General features: G+C 33.3%; 1 protein-coding gene across 12 annotated transcripts in view; it reads right to left on the bottom strand.

The window, feature by feature from the left end:
- Nucleotides 1-14,293, bottom strand: part of LOC105482777 (outer dense fiber of sperm tails 2 like) — a 48,092-nt gene that overhangs the window by 33,041 nt on the left and 758 nt on the right. For 3 of the 12 annotated variants that reach the window (XM_071086069.1, XM_071086008.1, XM_071086411.1), the window contains exons 2-9: nt 7,942-13,433; nt 7,624-7,683; nt 5,968-6,139; nt 4,507-4,639; nt 3,741-3,866; nt 2,197-2,259; nt 1,993-2,064; nt 1,287-1,403 (exon numbers count right to left, since the gene is read on the bottom strand). In XM_071086069.1, coding sequence (XP_070942170.1) covers nt 1,287-1,403; nt 1,993-2,064; nt 2,197-2,259; nt 3,741-3,866; nt 4,507-4,639; nt 5,968-6,139; nt 7,624-7,666 — 726 coding nt within the window. In that variant the 5' untranslated portion in view covers nt 7,667-7,683; nt 7,942-13,433. Of the gene's footprint in view, nt 1-1,286; nt 1,404-1,992; nt 2,065-2,196; nt 2,260-3,740; nt 3,867-4,506; nt 4,640-5,967; nt 6,140-7,623; nt 7,684-7,941; nt 13,434-14,293 lie in introns of those variants that run through there. The other 9 variants (XM_011743107.3, XM_011743105.3, XM_071086372.1 and 6 more) reach the window with 6 other exon arrangements.

Genomic DNA, 14,293 nt, shown 5'->3' with positions numbered 1-14,293 from the left:
TTGGATTCATACTCTTAAAAACAAAAACAAAAACAAAACACTGTCAAACCTAAGTCAAAAAGAACTAAATTCTGAACCCCTTAATTACTTAATGCCTTAAATCCAAAAGTCTGTGAGAGAAAATGTAGAAAAATCCATAAATTCAGTTTCTTTTAATCATTTCTTAACAGTAGCATTTTGGTAAAAGAATTTGAATTCAAATTATTAGTAGAATTTCAAAGCAAAATTTTAGGATTTTAGCCTTATGTTCTTTCTCCAAATTATCATGGTTATAAAAAATAAACAGTATGCTTTAAGATAAATTGGAAAAGATTACCTAATATGTTCAATCACACATCAGATGTATTCAATCACATGTGCTCTCCTGTATTTACTATGACAGACCACTGCAATACCAAGTCCAGTTCATCTGCAGTGCCCTAGCATACAAAATTTACATGCCCCATAAATCTACTTAATGTCCCTTTAAAGGAAGAAACAGACACACACACACACAAACTCGAGTACAGTTTTGAAACATGCTACAGGCTGCAGACATCTGTTATGATTCAGGACTGCAAAACCAAACAGAAATCTAATTTAGAAGTCCTCACACTCAATGGAGTTGGAGTCTCTGTAACCTCTCAAGGTGGGAATATTGCTTCTTTGCCTTTGGCGGAAATAAAAAAAAAAGTTACCTTATATTGTATGACATGCCACCTCAAATTCTCATCTCAAAGTGACTTTGACTCCAAAAGAATAATTAAATCAAAAAATTCCCCTTAATTATACTCCTACAAAGTTGTTTAATAAGGGAATTACTTAATTTTGTGAACATCAAAGTTGGGCTGATTTTAAAATTATTATGATTAGTAACAGAAAATAAACCTTGTATTGACTGTTAAACATGTGAAAGTATATATGAATGTATGTACAGACAGAGAAAAAAGACTGAAATAATGTACACCAAAATGTTAACAATGATTTTGGTGTATTTAAATTTATTTTCTATAAATTTTCCACAGTAAATATAAATTAATTATAAAGTGGAAATGATTTTTAAAGTAATTCAATCCCATAAATCCTTCCTAGATTGGTATTAAACAGAGACAGCATTTTTATATTGAAATTTGGACCCAAACCTTTAGTTAGGCCACAAATACTAAGATTTACCTTAAATATGTATTTCCCATGTCAACAACTGTGTATTTTAAAACCATCAAATTCTAGAACTAAGGAATGGCTTTATAGTGTTTCATTAATTTTATCACTTAAGCTATTAAAATGGATATATATTTATATATAACCTTTACGTATTCTTTCAACTTATTGTTCTCGGCTTCCTTTTTATGAATTTGGATCTGTAGTCGTTCATGTACTACTTTTACTGATTGAGAAAAACGGTTTGCTTTCAAAGTATTTGCCTGTAACAAAGAGAAAGAGAAAACCAAAAACAACCATATTATTTGCTGTATCCCCAGCCCAGCACCTCTAATTTTACCCTGATTTAAAAAACAATCTAAACAGCTGATAAAAAGCAAAGCATTACTTTACATAAACTGCCGCCCCTATTACAAATGTATTTCATGCCCAAGCAGGGCTAAGTTCTTTCCCCCAACCTTTTTTATTTAATGGTTCCTGATAATCATCTCTTTTTTAAAATTCCCATCTATCTTTATAAAGGTATGGGTATACCTAAAATGTTCCTACAAACACTAACATTCCTTAATTTGTCACCCAACTGAAATACAATACAAATTTAAAACAGTTCCTATATGAAGTGATTTATGCCAAATATCCTGACAAAACACCATAAAACTCTAAAAAAAGCTTAATAAAATTAAGATGTTATATTTGATAGGTAAAAGCTGTAAAATATCCAAATAATCTAGAATTTCAAAACACTTTTCTGTGTTTATTTCTGAGGAGTTGGGGCCAGGATGGGGAAAAAAAAAAAAAAAGAAGTCAATATTAATAAAATGAATTAAGCTCAAAAGCTCAAATTTTGCTTACCTTTTCAGTCTGAAACAAACAAGAAAGTTCTTGGATATGGGCCTCCTTTTCAAATACCTTCTTCTTAAGATTCTTGAGCAAATATAAAATAAGAATTAGACATTTCACAACTTGGATAATATTGGCTAATTTTATAAAACCAAGCAGCATGCAAATAACAATGACAGAAAGAATGGACAAAAAGTTAAGTGTGGAAAGACTTACAGTATTTTCACTTTCATTATCAGTTAAATTTTCTAGCAACATGCTGGGTAAATTGTCTCCTGTCTGTGAAAAGAACGTTATAAATCAGTGATCACAAATTATATTTCTCTATATAAAAAAGTAGGAAGTGGAATAAGCATTACTCAATAAATTAATATGACTTTTAATTCAGATTTTTAAAAGTTAACCATTGAAAAGATTTTTGCTCAAGTATTCCAAATTATTTTTGGTCTGCAATTTATGAAATTAGTTAATTTACTAAATTGATCACAAAAGAATGCTTTAGAAGGTATAGGTCAATGACACTAAAATCACAAAAATCCTCTAGACAAAAGAAGTTTGTATAGAGTATAGAATGCAACACAGTGCTGTTTACAAAGAGGCAAAAATTATCAACAATCTAAATTCTAGCAATAAGAAATCTCTTAAAGAATTACAGCGAATCAGTAACAGAATTCTATGTAGCCATTTTAAATGAGACCACAGAAGACTATTTATTCATTTTTGAAAGTCATACTTCTGCTTTAGAATGTGAAAAAGTTAATCAATTCTTTTCACCCAAAACCATATATATATGTACATATAACACAAAATTATACACGGAATTTCAGAGGGCTTATGGATTTCATAAAGGCCATCCTTGGATCGATAAGGGTCCAAAGAACTCGAGTTAAGATTCCTTTCTATTCAAAAAATATTCAATACATGAGAAAATATTGACAATACAGTGTTAAGTATAAAAGTCAAGTTACAAAACGAAGAGAGTAGTTTTACTCCATTTTTCTAAAACACCACGTATATATGCACACATAACATATATACAGTAAAGAAACAAAAGACTGCAAAATATACACAACATAAAATTAACAGTCCTTAATCGTGATGTTTCACTAAGTGCTGAGATCAAGAGAATATTTCTCTGCTTATCAAAATTTTCTATAAGCATGTTAAGTTTTTAATTACAAAAACTATTACCTAATATTAGTTTTTACAATTCTGAAAAAAATTATCATAGGAAAAAGTCAAAAGGGAGTCAGAAGAATAATTTAGATGATTTAAAGGGTATAAGCTTTCTTTTTGGAGTGATAAAAATGCTTTAAAATTGACTGTGGTGACGGCTGCACAACTCTGTGAATACAATGAAAACCATTGAATTTTATAATTTAAATGGGAGAACTGTATGGTATGTGAATTCTATTTCAATAAAGCTTTTACCAGATGAAGAATATATAAATATGTTACATATATATAAATATAATGTACAAAGAGTTTAAACTCAAAAAGTGTATATTTTATTAGAATCAGCTAAATTAAGTATAACAAATAAAGTTTTTGAGATGAAAAATAAAAATACATTTTCTATAAAAATGTGGTTTTCATATAGAACTACTTATGAAACATTAAAGGTAGGGATTCATGACTGACAAAATTCAAAGAATTATTTCCATTTCAAATATACCAATAATTTCTACAGTTTAAAAATAATGTATCCTTCAAGTGAGAAATATCACTATTAAAATGAGTGCTTAGTGTTAATGCCTTACTTGTTTGTAGTCTCGCTCTCTAAGAAGATGTTCTAAAGCTAGTTTTACACTTTTGAAAGTGTCTAATTCTTTTGTTAATATTTCCTTCTGTTCGGAAATCTTCAAATTCGATGCTGAAAGATTCGCCTGACAAATTACAAGAACCACATACACATTTTAAGACACAGCATTAAGTAAAACCCTCTAAAATATGATACTATCAAACATATTTTTTCCTAACAAAATCATTCTTTTGTGCATAGTAATAATGTTACAAAATTTGTAAATTGGATCTGTTATACAGTACATTAAATAAAATGAAATCAAAATAAGAGCTTATATTCTAAAAGCATTTTAGGCTTTTAAATAAAAGTTATAGAAGATAATCTATTGTTTGTCCCTAATTTAAACTTTAATATGCTGGAACTTAAAAACAGTTCTCTATTCCAAATAATACTATCGAAAACTGATACATTTCACCTCCCCGAAGATTTTAGTTTTAAATTCGCTCTTCAGAAAAGCTGATTTTCTAGTTCAACTCCAGTTAATTCAAGCACCCAAAATATATTGTTTCTAGCTTAGCCTCTTATCAGGTGTATGCCTGAGATTATCTTTCAGGAAAAGAATTGTAGTTAATGACACGGGAATAAAGAATTCTGATAAACCCTCATTTTTGGTATTAAATACTCATATGTGAGCATACCTACATAAGATATGAGACCTCAGTTAATGCATTCTGAGTAATATACTAGCTTTTCATTTTATTATATATTCATAAGTCACTCACATTTTCAAAATTAATCTTTTCAATGGTGTCCTTAAATAGTGGCAAAAGTAATTCTATAGAACAAGTTACCAACTCCGCTTCCTTAAGTGTCGCTTCCAATTCAGTCTTTTCATTTAGGATGTCCTGCTTCAGGCTAATTACAAATGCACATACAAAATTTAAGTTAAATCCAACTTCATTTAAAGATGCTCCTCAGAAATGCCATATCACGTATACAGTACTCTTATTAGCAAGGACAACTTTTAGTCCAAAAGTAGCTCGAAACTTGGACTTTGAGTGTAAGCAAATTTTAAGAACACCTTATTTTACTTATATTTTACTTGTATGTAATCACAAAAGTTATTTGGGTTAAAGACACATGTATAGTTAAGTTTGAAGGAGCATTTTCAATATTTATAAATAAAATTCCAAGTGATATGGAAACTCTTTAATTGGCAGCTTTTCTCTTTCTTTGTAAAACATAATGGCTCATTAACAACTGACAGCATCCTAGAGGCTATGTCAAAAATATGTGTTAAGTACAACTGGCTTAAAGTAAAGAGCCTAAGAACATTCTATCTATAAATGACACCTGTCCCTTATTAAAAATCATAGGCAGAAAGTCAAGTATGATTATAGATGATAAAATATTATTTTCATTTATAACAAGTTAAACCAGAAGCTGGACTAAGCTATCCATACTGACAGTAATGGTATACTAAGATTGCCACTTGGCAGGGGGCAATATTTCATGTAAATAACAAGTGTATTCCCCACTCTAAAGAAGTATGACAAGTATTTGCTATATAGTAATATACGAAATGACAGTGATTTCACATGCATTAACTACATTTCTGATATCACATATTATTACATTTTCATTTATCTTAAATAGCTTTATTTTACAAATTCTTAACAGATGAGGTTTTCATTTTTTTTTTTCTTTTTCTTTTTTGAGATGGAGCCTCGCTCTGTCACCCAGGCTCTGTCACCCAGGAGTGTAGTGGTGCTATCTCGGCTCACCGCAACCGCAACCTCCACCTCCTGGGTTCAAGTGATTCTTCTACCGCAGCCTTCCAAGTAACTGGAACAACAGGCACACGCTACCACATCTGGCTAATTTTTGCATTTTTTCACTAGAGATGGGGTTTCACCATGTTGGCCAGGCTGATCTTGAACTCCTGACCTCAAGTGATCCACCTGCCTCATCCTCCCAAAGTACTGAGATTATAGGTATGAGCCATTGCGCCCAGCCAGGTTTTCATTTTTAATTGCTTTCATTCAGATTCAAAAAAACTAGCTGAATTCTGCTAGATGAGTACCTTTGTAATCAGATTAAATATATTTTAATAAATAAATACTAGATTTGAAAAAGATACTCTTAAAAGAATGCTGTATTTGATTCAAATAATTTATATTATGGACAAAACAGGAAATTCTGAAATCAGAAATTTAGATTTCCCCTGATACTGATGAGAATACCAGCTGAGATGACTTTCACTGGTACACCGTGGTAAATCTTCTTTCTCTGATATAGTTTTAAGATGGGAAAAGAGTTCTTCTGAATGACTTCCATCATTTATAGCCGTCTCCATAAATTCAGTAAATGGATTTACAGGTGGCTTCACAGCAACTTCTCCACATAAGCTGAAACCTAGGAAATATTTTAGTTATTAAATTTATCTCAATAGAGATTTTTTTGTCATTACTCTCTCATAAAAAATAAAGGTTATAAGGATGTGTAAAAGAATAACATTTCAAAGACAAAATAAAAAGTATAACTGCTACTCATTGTGATACTAATTCAAAATTGTATCAAAATTGCATAGCACAACCACTCAACAATAGCCAATTTCCATACACTGTTTCCAAAAGGCCTGATAATTCCTAAATAATCACAACAGTGTCAAAATCTTTATTAGTCTATTTCTTGAAGTATTACAATATTTGAACCCAGCAAGACTATAAAACAAATATAAAAACCATGGGTTACTTATAGTTTGTCTTATTAGGCCCATGCCATAAGAAATATATGTTATTTATGCCTAAATCTGTAGAAATCTAACTTTTCAAAGACTTGGCAACAATAGCTACAAAGGATAGGATATTCAATTGCAAGCAGACTTTTCAAAAGTAAATTCACTTACTCCTATTCCCAACTCAATCTAGAATATTGGTGATAATGAAAAGAACAGACAGACATTACTTCCAAATTTTACTAACGTAATTGTTTTTACTCACACCTGTAGATGTCACTTTAAAAATGTGAATATTTATGAATTTATTCAAAACTACTCCAATTGAAGTAATGAGTTAGAGCTTTGGCAACCATTAAGGCTCTGTTTTCCCAACTCTAACAGTACATGGTAATGTGTTCCCTGACTTCATTTTATGTTTACACAAAATCAAAGGTTATATTCAAGGTTTTCTACATTCTTTTTCAGATATTTACCTCTTGTAATTTAGTTTTGTATGTCTATATTACAAAACATATTATATTCAAGAATTTTTAACACTTAAGAGTAGAAGTGCTATTACAGGTTGAAGATTATTTATATTAGCCATTCAGAAACCTTCCAAAGTGTTCATAAAATGTACTTATTTTATCTGAATGTTCTATATACTGTAGAGACAAATATTTAGGAAACAGGTCAATGAAGTATGGTCATATTTTTTAAATACCAGAAACTGAAGTCCAAAAGGAACTGCTAAGCAACCAACTTAGTCTAGGATGATTCCCTTGAATGCTGCAAATATGCAACATCTATTACAAGGGTATAACAATATTTTGAGCTATCTATAGACTAGAAGAATTACAAGTATACAAAATCAAATAAAAAACCAAACCTAAAAGTTAAGAATATGCTCGGGATAAGTCACTGCAATCAAGAGAACCATCATCTACTAATTCGTTCAGTTGCAATAGCTATCCCATACAGAAAGCAACTGGTACCAACCCTTCACTTGTTTAAATATTCGTCATATTTATCTCTCTGTGGAATGGAATCTCAAGAAAGAATGTCTTTTTTATATTTCAATCCTCAGCACCTACAAGCCTCGTAAAAGCTAAGCAAAAATTGAAGGAAAACACATAACGCTTAGAGCTCTTAAAAAATATAATGACTAAAAACTGTTTACCTTTTTTTAAATTCACCCCTTGATTTGTCTTTTCAGGGATCATTAAAAGAAAAATGGTTCCTATATTTGCAATAAAGGTTTAAAAAACAATGTAAGAAGACAGAAATTTTCAATTTGTAAAAAATATTTTACAAGATAAGACTAGTTTGGTATCGGTATTTTATACACAACTTTTCTAAAGTTTTATCATAAAATAAAGTTATAAAATTTTTCTGCTTCATCACCTATAATTGGTAACTGCCACTTATCTTAAAGGGTAAACAAATAAATAATAAAATCAATACACTGTAAAAACAGGAATTCAGAATGACTTTCTACCTAACGTTCTAAAATGGAATCTACATTACTGATTTCTCAGCACACAAGGAAGAGAACTATTTGTCTCAGGTATTTCCATGAAAATTGTCAACAATCATCTTCTCCAGGATAAATACTGTTCAGATTCCAAGGCACTCCACTGCTTTTGTGTTGTGATAACTGTATAACAAAAAATATGTTGAACAAAAATGTAATAATTTTCTTTAGCATAAAAAGTCCTACTTTATAAGAAATGCTATCGTTTTATTGGATCAAATGTATTCTTGCATAGAAAAGCAGACATTTCACAATAAGATGTTTTTAGTAATGTAGAATATACTGTTAACTGACAAATGTATTGTACTTTTGTACAACTTGTCAGTGGTGGGTGAAACAAAGACACATATTCTGTATACATGTTTAATGATTAAATCCTTTTAAAGATAACTTAAAAATTCTTCAAACTGAACGATAAGAGTGACACAATCTATCAAAACCTCTGGGATACAGCAAAGGTGGTGCTAAGAGAAAGGTTCATAGCCTTAAACGCCTACATCAAAAAGTCTGAAAGAACACAAACAGAAAATGTAAGGTCACATCTCAAGAAACTAGAGAAACAAGAACAAAACAAACCCAAACCCAACCGAAGACAGGAAATAACCAAGATCAGAGCATAACAAAATGAAACTGGAAACAAAAATACAAAAGATAAATGAAACAAAAAGCTGGTCCTTTGAAAAGATAAATAAAATTGATAGACCATTAGCAAGATTAATCAAGAAAAGATTCAAATAAGCTCAATTAGAAGTGAAACAGGAGATATTACAACTGACACCACAGAAATACAAAATATCACTCAGGCTACTATGAACACCTTTACACACATAAACTAGAAACCCTAGAGGAGATGGATAAATTCCTGGATACAACCCTCCTAGCTTGGATCAGGAAGAATTAGAAACCCTGAACAGACCAATAACAAGCAGTGAGACTGAAACAGTATTTTTAAAATTACCAACAACAAAAAAAAAAGTCCAGAACCAGACAGATTCACAGCTGAATTCTACCAGACATTCAAAGAAGAATTGGTACCAATCCTATTGACACTATTCCACAAGATACAGAAAGAGAGAATCCTCTCTAAATCCTCTCTAAATCATTCTATGAAACCAGTGTCACCCTAATACCAACACCAGGAAAGGACATAACCAAAAAGGAAAACTATAGATCAACATCCCTGATGAACACAGATGCAAGAATTCTTAAAAGGTCGGGCGTGGTGGCTCACACCTGTAATCCCAGCACTTTGGGAGGCCCAGGTGGGTGGATCACGAGGTCAGGAGTTCAAGACCAGTCTGGTGAAGATGGTGAAACCCTGTCTCTACTAAAAATACAAAAATTAGCTGGGCATCCTGTAATCCCAGGCTGAGGCAGAGAAGTGCTTGAATCGGGAGGCAGAGGTTGCAGAGGGTCAAGATCGTGCCACTGCACTCCAGCCTGGCAACAGAGCGAGAGTCCATCTCAAAAAAAAAAAAAAGAAAAAAAAACCTTAACAAAAGACTAGCTAACCGAATCCAACAACATATCAAAAAGATAATCCACCATGATCAAGTGGGTTTCACACCAGGGATGCAGGGATGGTTTAACACCCACAAGTCAATAAATGTGATACACCACATAAACAGAATTAAAAACAAAAATCACATGATCATCTCAATAGATGCAGAAAAAGTGTTTGACAAAATCTAGCATCCCTTTATGATTAAAACCCCCAGCAAAATCAGCATACAAGGGACATACCTCAAAAGTCATCTATGACAAACCCATAGCCAACATAATACTGAGTGGGGAAAAGTTGAAAGCATTCCCTCTGAGAACTGAAACAAGACAAAGATGCCCACTCTCACCGCTTGTATTCAACATAGTACTGGAAGTCCTAGCCAGAGCAGAGAAGAGAAAGAAATAAAGGGCATCCAAATCGGTAAAGAGGAAGTCAAACTGTTGCTGTTTGCTGATGGTATGAATCTATACCTAGAGAACCCTAAAGACTCCTCCAAAAAGCTCCTAGAACTGATAAATTCAGCAGTTTCAGAATACAAAATTAATGTACACAAATCAGTAGCACTGCTATACACCAACAGTGACCAAGCTGATAATCAAATCAAGAACTCAACCACTTTTATTTATAATAGCTGCAAAAACAAAACAAAATAAAATAAAATACTTAGGAATATACCTAACCAAGGAGGTGAAAGATCTGTATAAGGAAAACTATAAAACACTGCTGAAAGAAATCATAGATGACAAAAACAAATGGAAACACATCCCATGCTCATGGATGGGTCAAAACAACATTGTGAAAAGGGCCATACTGCCAAAAACAATCTATAATTTAAATGTAATTCGCATCAAAATACCATCATCATTCTTAACAGAACTAGAAAATACAATCCTGAAATTCACATGGAACCAAAAAAGAGCCCACATAGCCAAAGCAAGACTAGGTGAAAAGACATCACATTACCCAATTTCAAACTATGCTACAAGGCCACAGTCACCAAAACAGCATGGTCCTGGTATAAAAATAGGCCCACAGACCAATGGAACAGAAGAGAGAACCCAGACATAAACCCAAATACTTACAGCCAACTGATATTTGACAAAGCAAGCGAAAACATAAAGTGGGGAAAAGACACCCTATTCAACAAATGGTGTTGGGATAACTGGCAAGCCACATGTAGGAGAATGAAATTGGATCCTCATCTCTCACCTTATATAAAAATCAACTCAAGATGGATCAAAGACTTAAATCTAGGCCTGAAACTATATAAATCTAAGACCTGAAACTATAAAATTCTGGAAGATAACATCAGAAAAACCCTTCTAGATACTGGCTTAGGCAAAAATTTCATGACCAAGAACCCAAAAATAAATTCAATAAAAATAAAGATAAATAACTGAGACTTAACTAAACTAAAGAGCTTTTGCATGGCAAAAGGAATAGTCAGCAGAGTAAACAGACAACCCACAGAGTGGGAGAAAATCTTCACAATCTATACATCTGACAAAAGACTAATATCCAAAACCTACAATGAACTCAAATTAGCAAGAAAAAAAACAAACCATCCCATCAAAAAGTGGGCTAAGGACATGAATAGACAATTCTCAAAAGAATATATACAAATGGCCAAGAAACACAAAAAAAATGCTGAACATCACATCAGGGAAATGCAAATCAAAACCACAATGTGATACCACGTTACTCCTGCAAAAACAGCCATAATCAAAAAATAGTAACAGACATTGGCATGGATGCGGTGAAAAGGGAACACTTCTACACTGTTGGTGGGAATGTAAACTAGTACAACCACTATGGAAAACAGTATGGAGATTCCTTAAAGAACTAATAGTAGAGCTACCATTTGATCCAGCAATCCCACTACTAGGCATCTACCCAGAGGAAAAGAAGTCATTATATGGAAAAGATACTTGCACATGGATGTTTATCGCAACACAATGTCCATCAATCAATGAGTAAAAAAACTGTGATACACATATACATATATATGATAGAATACTACTCAGCCATAAAAAGGAATAAATTAATGGCATTCACAGCAACATGGATGGAATAGAAGACTTAACTTTAAGTGAAGTAACTCAGCAATAGAAAAACCAAACATCATATGTTCTCACTCATAAGTAGGAGCTAAGCTATGAGGATGCAAAGGCATAAGAATGAATCAGTGGACTTTGGAGACTCAGTGTGAAAGGGTGGGAAGCGGCTGAGTGATAAAAGACTACAAATTGGATTCAGTGTACACTGCTCAGGAATGGGTGCACCAAAATCTCACAAATCACCACTCAAGAACTTACTCATGTAACCAAACACCACCTGTTTCCAAAAAATCTATGGAAATAAAAAATTTTTAAAAACCATTTAAAAATCCTTAAAGATGAGCAATTTTAAAACATTTTAAAATGTTTAAAGATTTAAATTTCCTATACAGAGACAATTTTGCCAGTCTACTGCCAAGAGGACATGTACTTAAAATCTTTTCCAGGAGTGCTCTGTAGGCTACGCTGATCCAGCTACATTCACTAAACTATGTTCCATTTTGGCCAACAGCAAGCATTTGGGGATAACTGTTCAGGGACCATGATGCTAGCCATGGCCAGAGAAAAAGGAAAATCATGGTACATGACCTTCCTTAACACCTAGATCAGACTAAGTAAACTAACCAACTTCAGACAAATACGTATTTTAAAGCAATCTCTCTGAAGAGAATAGCATACGAATCCTGCAGATTTTGTTTTGCCAAACACGAATTCTTAGAAAACTAATTTCCACTGGCTTCAAACACAGCTTCCACTGAAAAAAGTCACCATGAAATATTCAGCAAGGAACACAAAGTAGATACAGGAATGCTGTTTTTTCCCCTTACTATTCTGGACACTAGACAAAAGTTTACTAGAGAGGTAATTGTATGGGGGAGAAAAAAAAAGGACAGAAAGCTTGGAAACAGGCAAAAAGCTGGAAAATAAATCTTATGGGTAAAAGCTACCAAAGTGGAAAACACATTTTCTGATACAGAGAGATTATATTAGATAACTAATTCACTAATGCCTTTCTCCAATGAATAAAGAAGGATGTATATTTAAAAGATGGGCTGCAGATTGGATAATATAGGCAGAAGAGTTGACAGCAAGAGTGACTGGTCTGTAAACACGGCATGTACTTCAAAGCCAACATCCCATTTCCTTCTCAAAGTGTTGCCCTGATTTCTCCAGCCCACCAAGAACTCTAAAAAAAGGTATTTTCAGAATCCTATAGTTTAGAATTAAATTGCTCCATAAATGCTCATATTTTAGTTTTCTTTTAAACTTGCTATTAACTGTAAGGACAAATATAAGCATCACTCTCTGCCCTAAAAAATTACCTAACACAGTGGAGAGCATAGATTAGGTTCTCAAATATAAGTTAAGGTGACTAAATTATTTATTGTTTAAACTCAGACACTTTTAAGTGTCCATACAGAGCCCAATTACCCGGAAAAAGGCTGGGCCAAAGATGTTCAGAATACTGTCTAATCCCAAATAAAGCCACCATTCTTTACCAGATAAACATAAAGCACATTCCTTTCCTTCAACATGACAGCTGTTGCCATTTACTGAGCAGAGCACTGACTGACCTTATAAACATCTCACAAAAGCTTCACAAGGTTGCTATTAAAAAGCTATAAATAAGGAAATTAAATCTTAGAAGGGTTAAACAGCTTGCCCAAGGTTACAAGTAAGGAATTGGTGGAACTTAGCTTTGAATTAAAAGTCATGAGATGGTGAAAACCCGTCTCTACTAAAAATACAAAAAGTAGCTGAGCCTGGTGGTGGGCGCCTGTAGTCCGGACTACTCGAGAGGATGAGGCAGGAGAATCACTTGAACTCTGGAGGCGAAGGTTGCAGTGAGCCCAGATCGCGCCACTGCACTCCACTGCGACAGAGCAAGACTCCATCTCAAAAAAAAAAAAAAGGGTCATGAGATACTAACACATAAATATAAAAATCTACAAAGCAAAAAGTAACACATAAACTTGCCTTAATTCAGTCAGGTTTTAATACTCATAAATTCAATTTAGATTCAAAAGATGAAGACTGTTCTACACAAGGAAATGAAGGAAATGAGTAATGAATAAAGATTGAGCTACCTAAAAGCACAGACTACAATTCTAAAGAGGGAGAGCACACCGCGACCAGATCACTAAATTCTGTTGTTCTGAAGTTTGTCACAGGGAACTTTTAGGATAGAAAAACTACACTATAAATACACATCCATTGTGAAATTAGAAGATGAAAAAGAGAAGCAAAAAGCAGATCACAAACAAGATCATGCCATTCTTACTATAAGCGGAACATCACAATTTCAAAAGCAGACAGGTTTTCTGCGGTTTGTTTCTTTAACCATAACTAAGTTGCACTTAAAACTCCAAGAACCTCATTCATTCAAAAACACTTGAAACCGTACTATGCGTTGGGTGATGAAGAAACTGTCTTCAAAATAGACTTTATCCCCAACAGCAGCCCCAGTATGGTTATTCTCAGTAAACAACAAGCACCACCACTCACTAACCACCTTCATTCGGTGCCACCTTAATGGCCCTGCGCTTATTTAATCTCGTATTACAACCACCCCAAAGTGATGATTACTGTCTCTATTTTACAGTTATCAGTAAGCAAGCCAGGAAGGTTAAGTGACCTAGACAAGGCCACACAGCGGGTTCAGTGGCAGAGCTGGGACTGAACACAAGTCGGCCTTTAGCACTCTCCACGACCCTAGGCCAATCCCGCACTACAGGGGTCGCCTATAGATGCTGGG

This window comes from Macaca nemestrina, chromosome 1 (genome assembly GCF_043159975.1).
Source record: "Macaca nemestrina isolate mMacNem1 chromosome 1, mMacNem.hap1, whole genome shotgun sequence".
Lineage (NCBI taxonomy): Eukaryota > Metazoa > Chordata > Mammalia > Primates > Cercopithecidae > Macaca > Macaca nemestrina.
The sequence above is the reverse complement of the archived record's forward strand: the minus strand, read 5'-3'. Positions and strand labels throughout refer to the sequence as shown.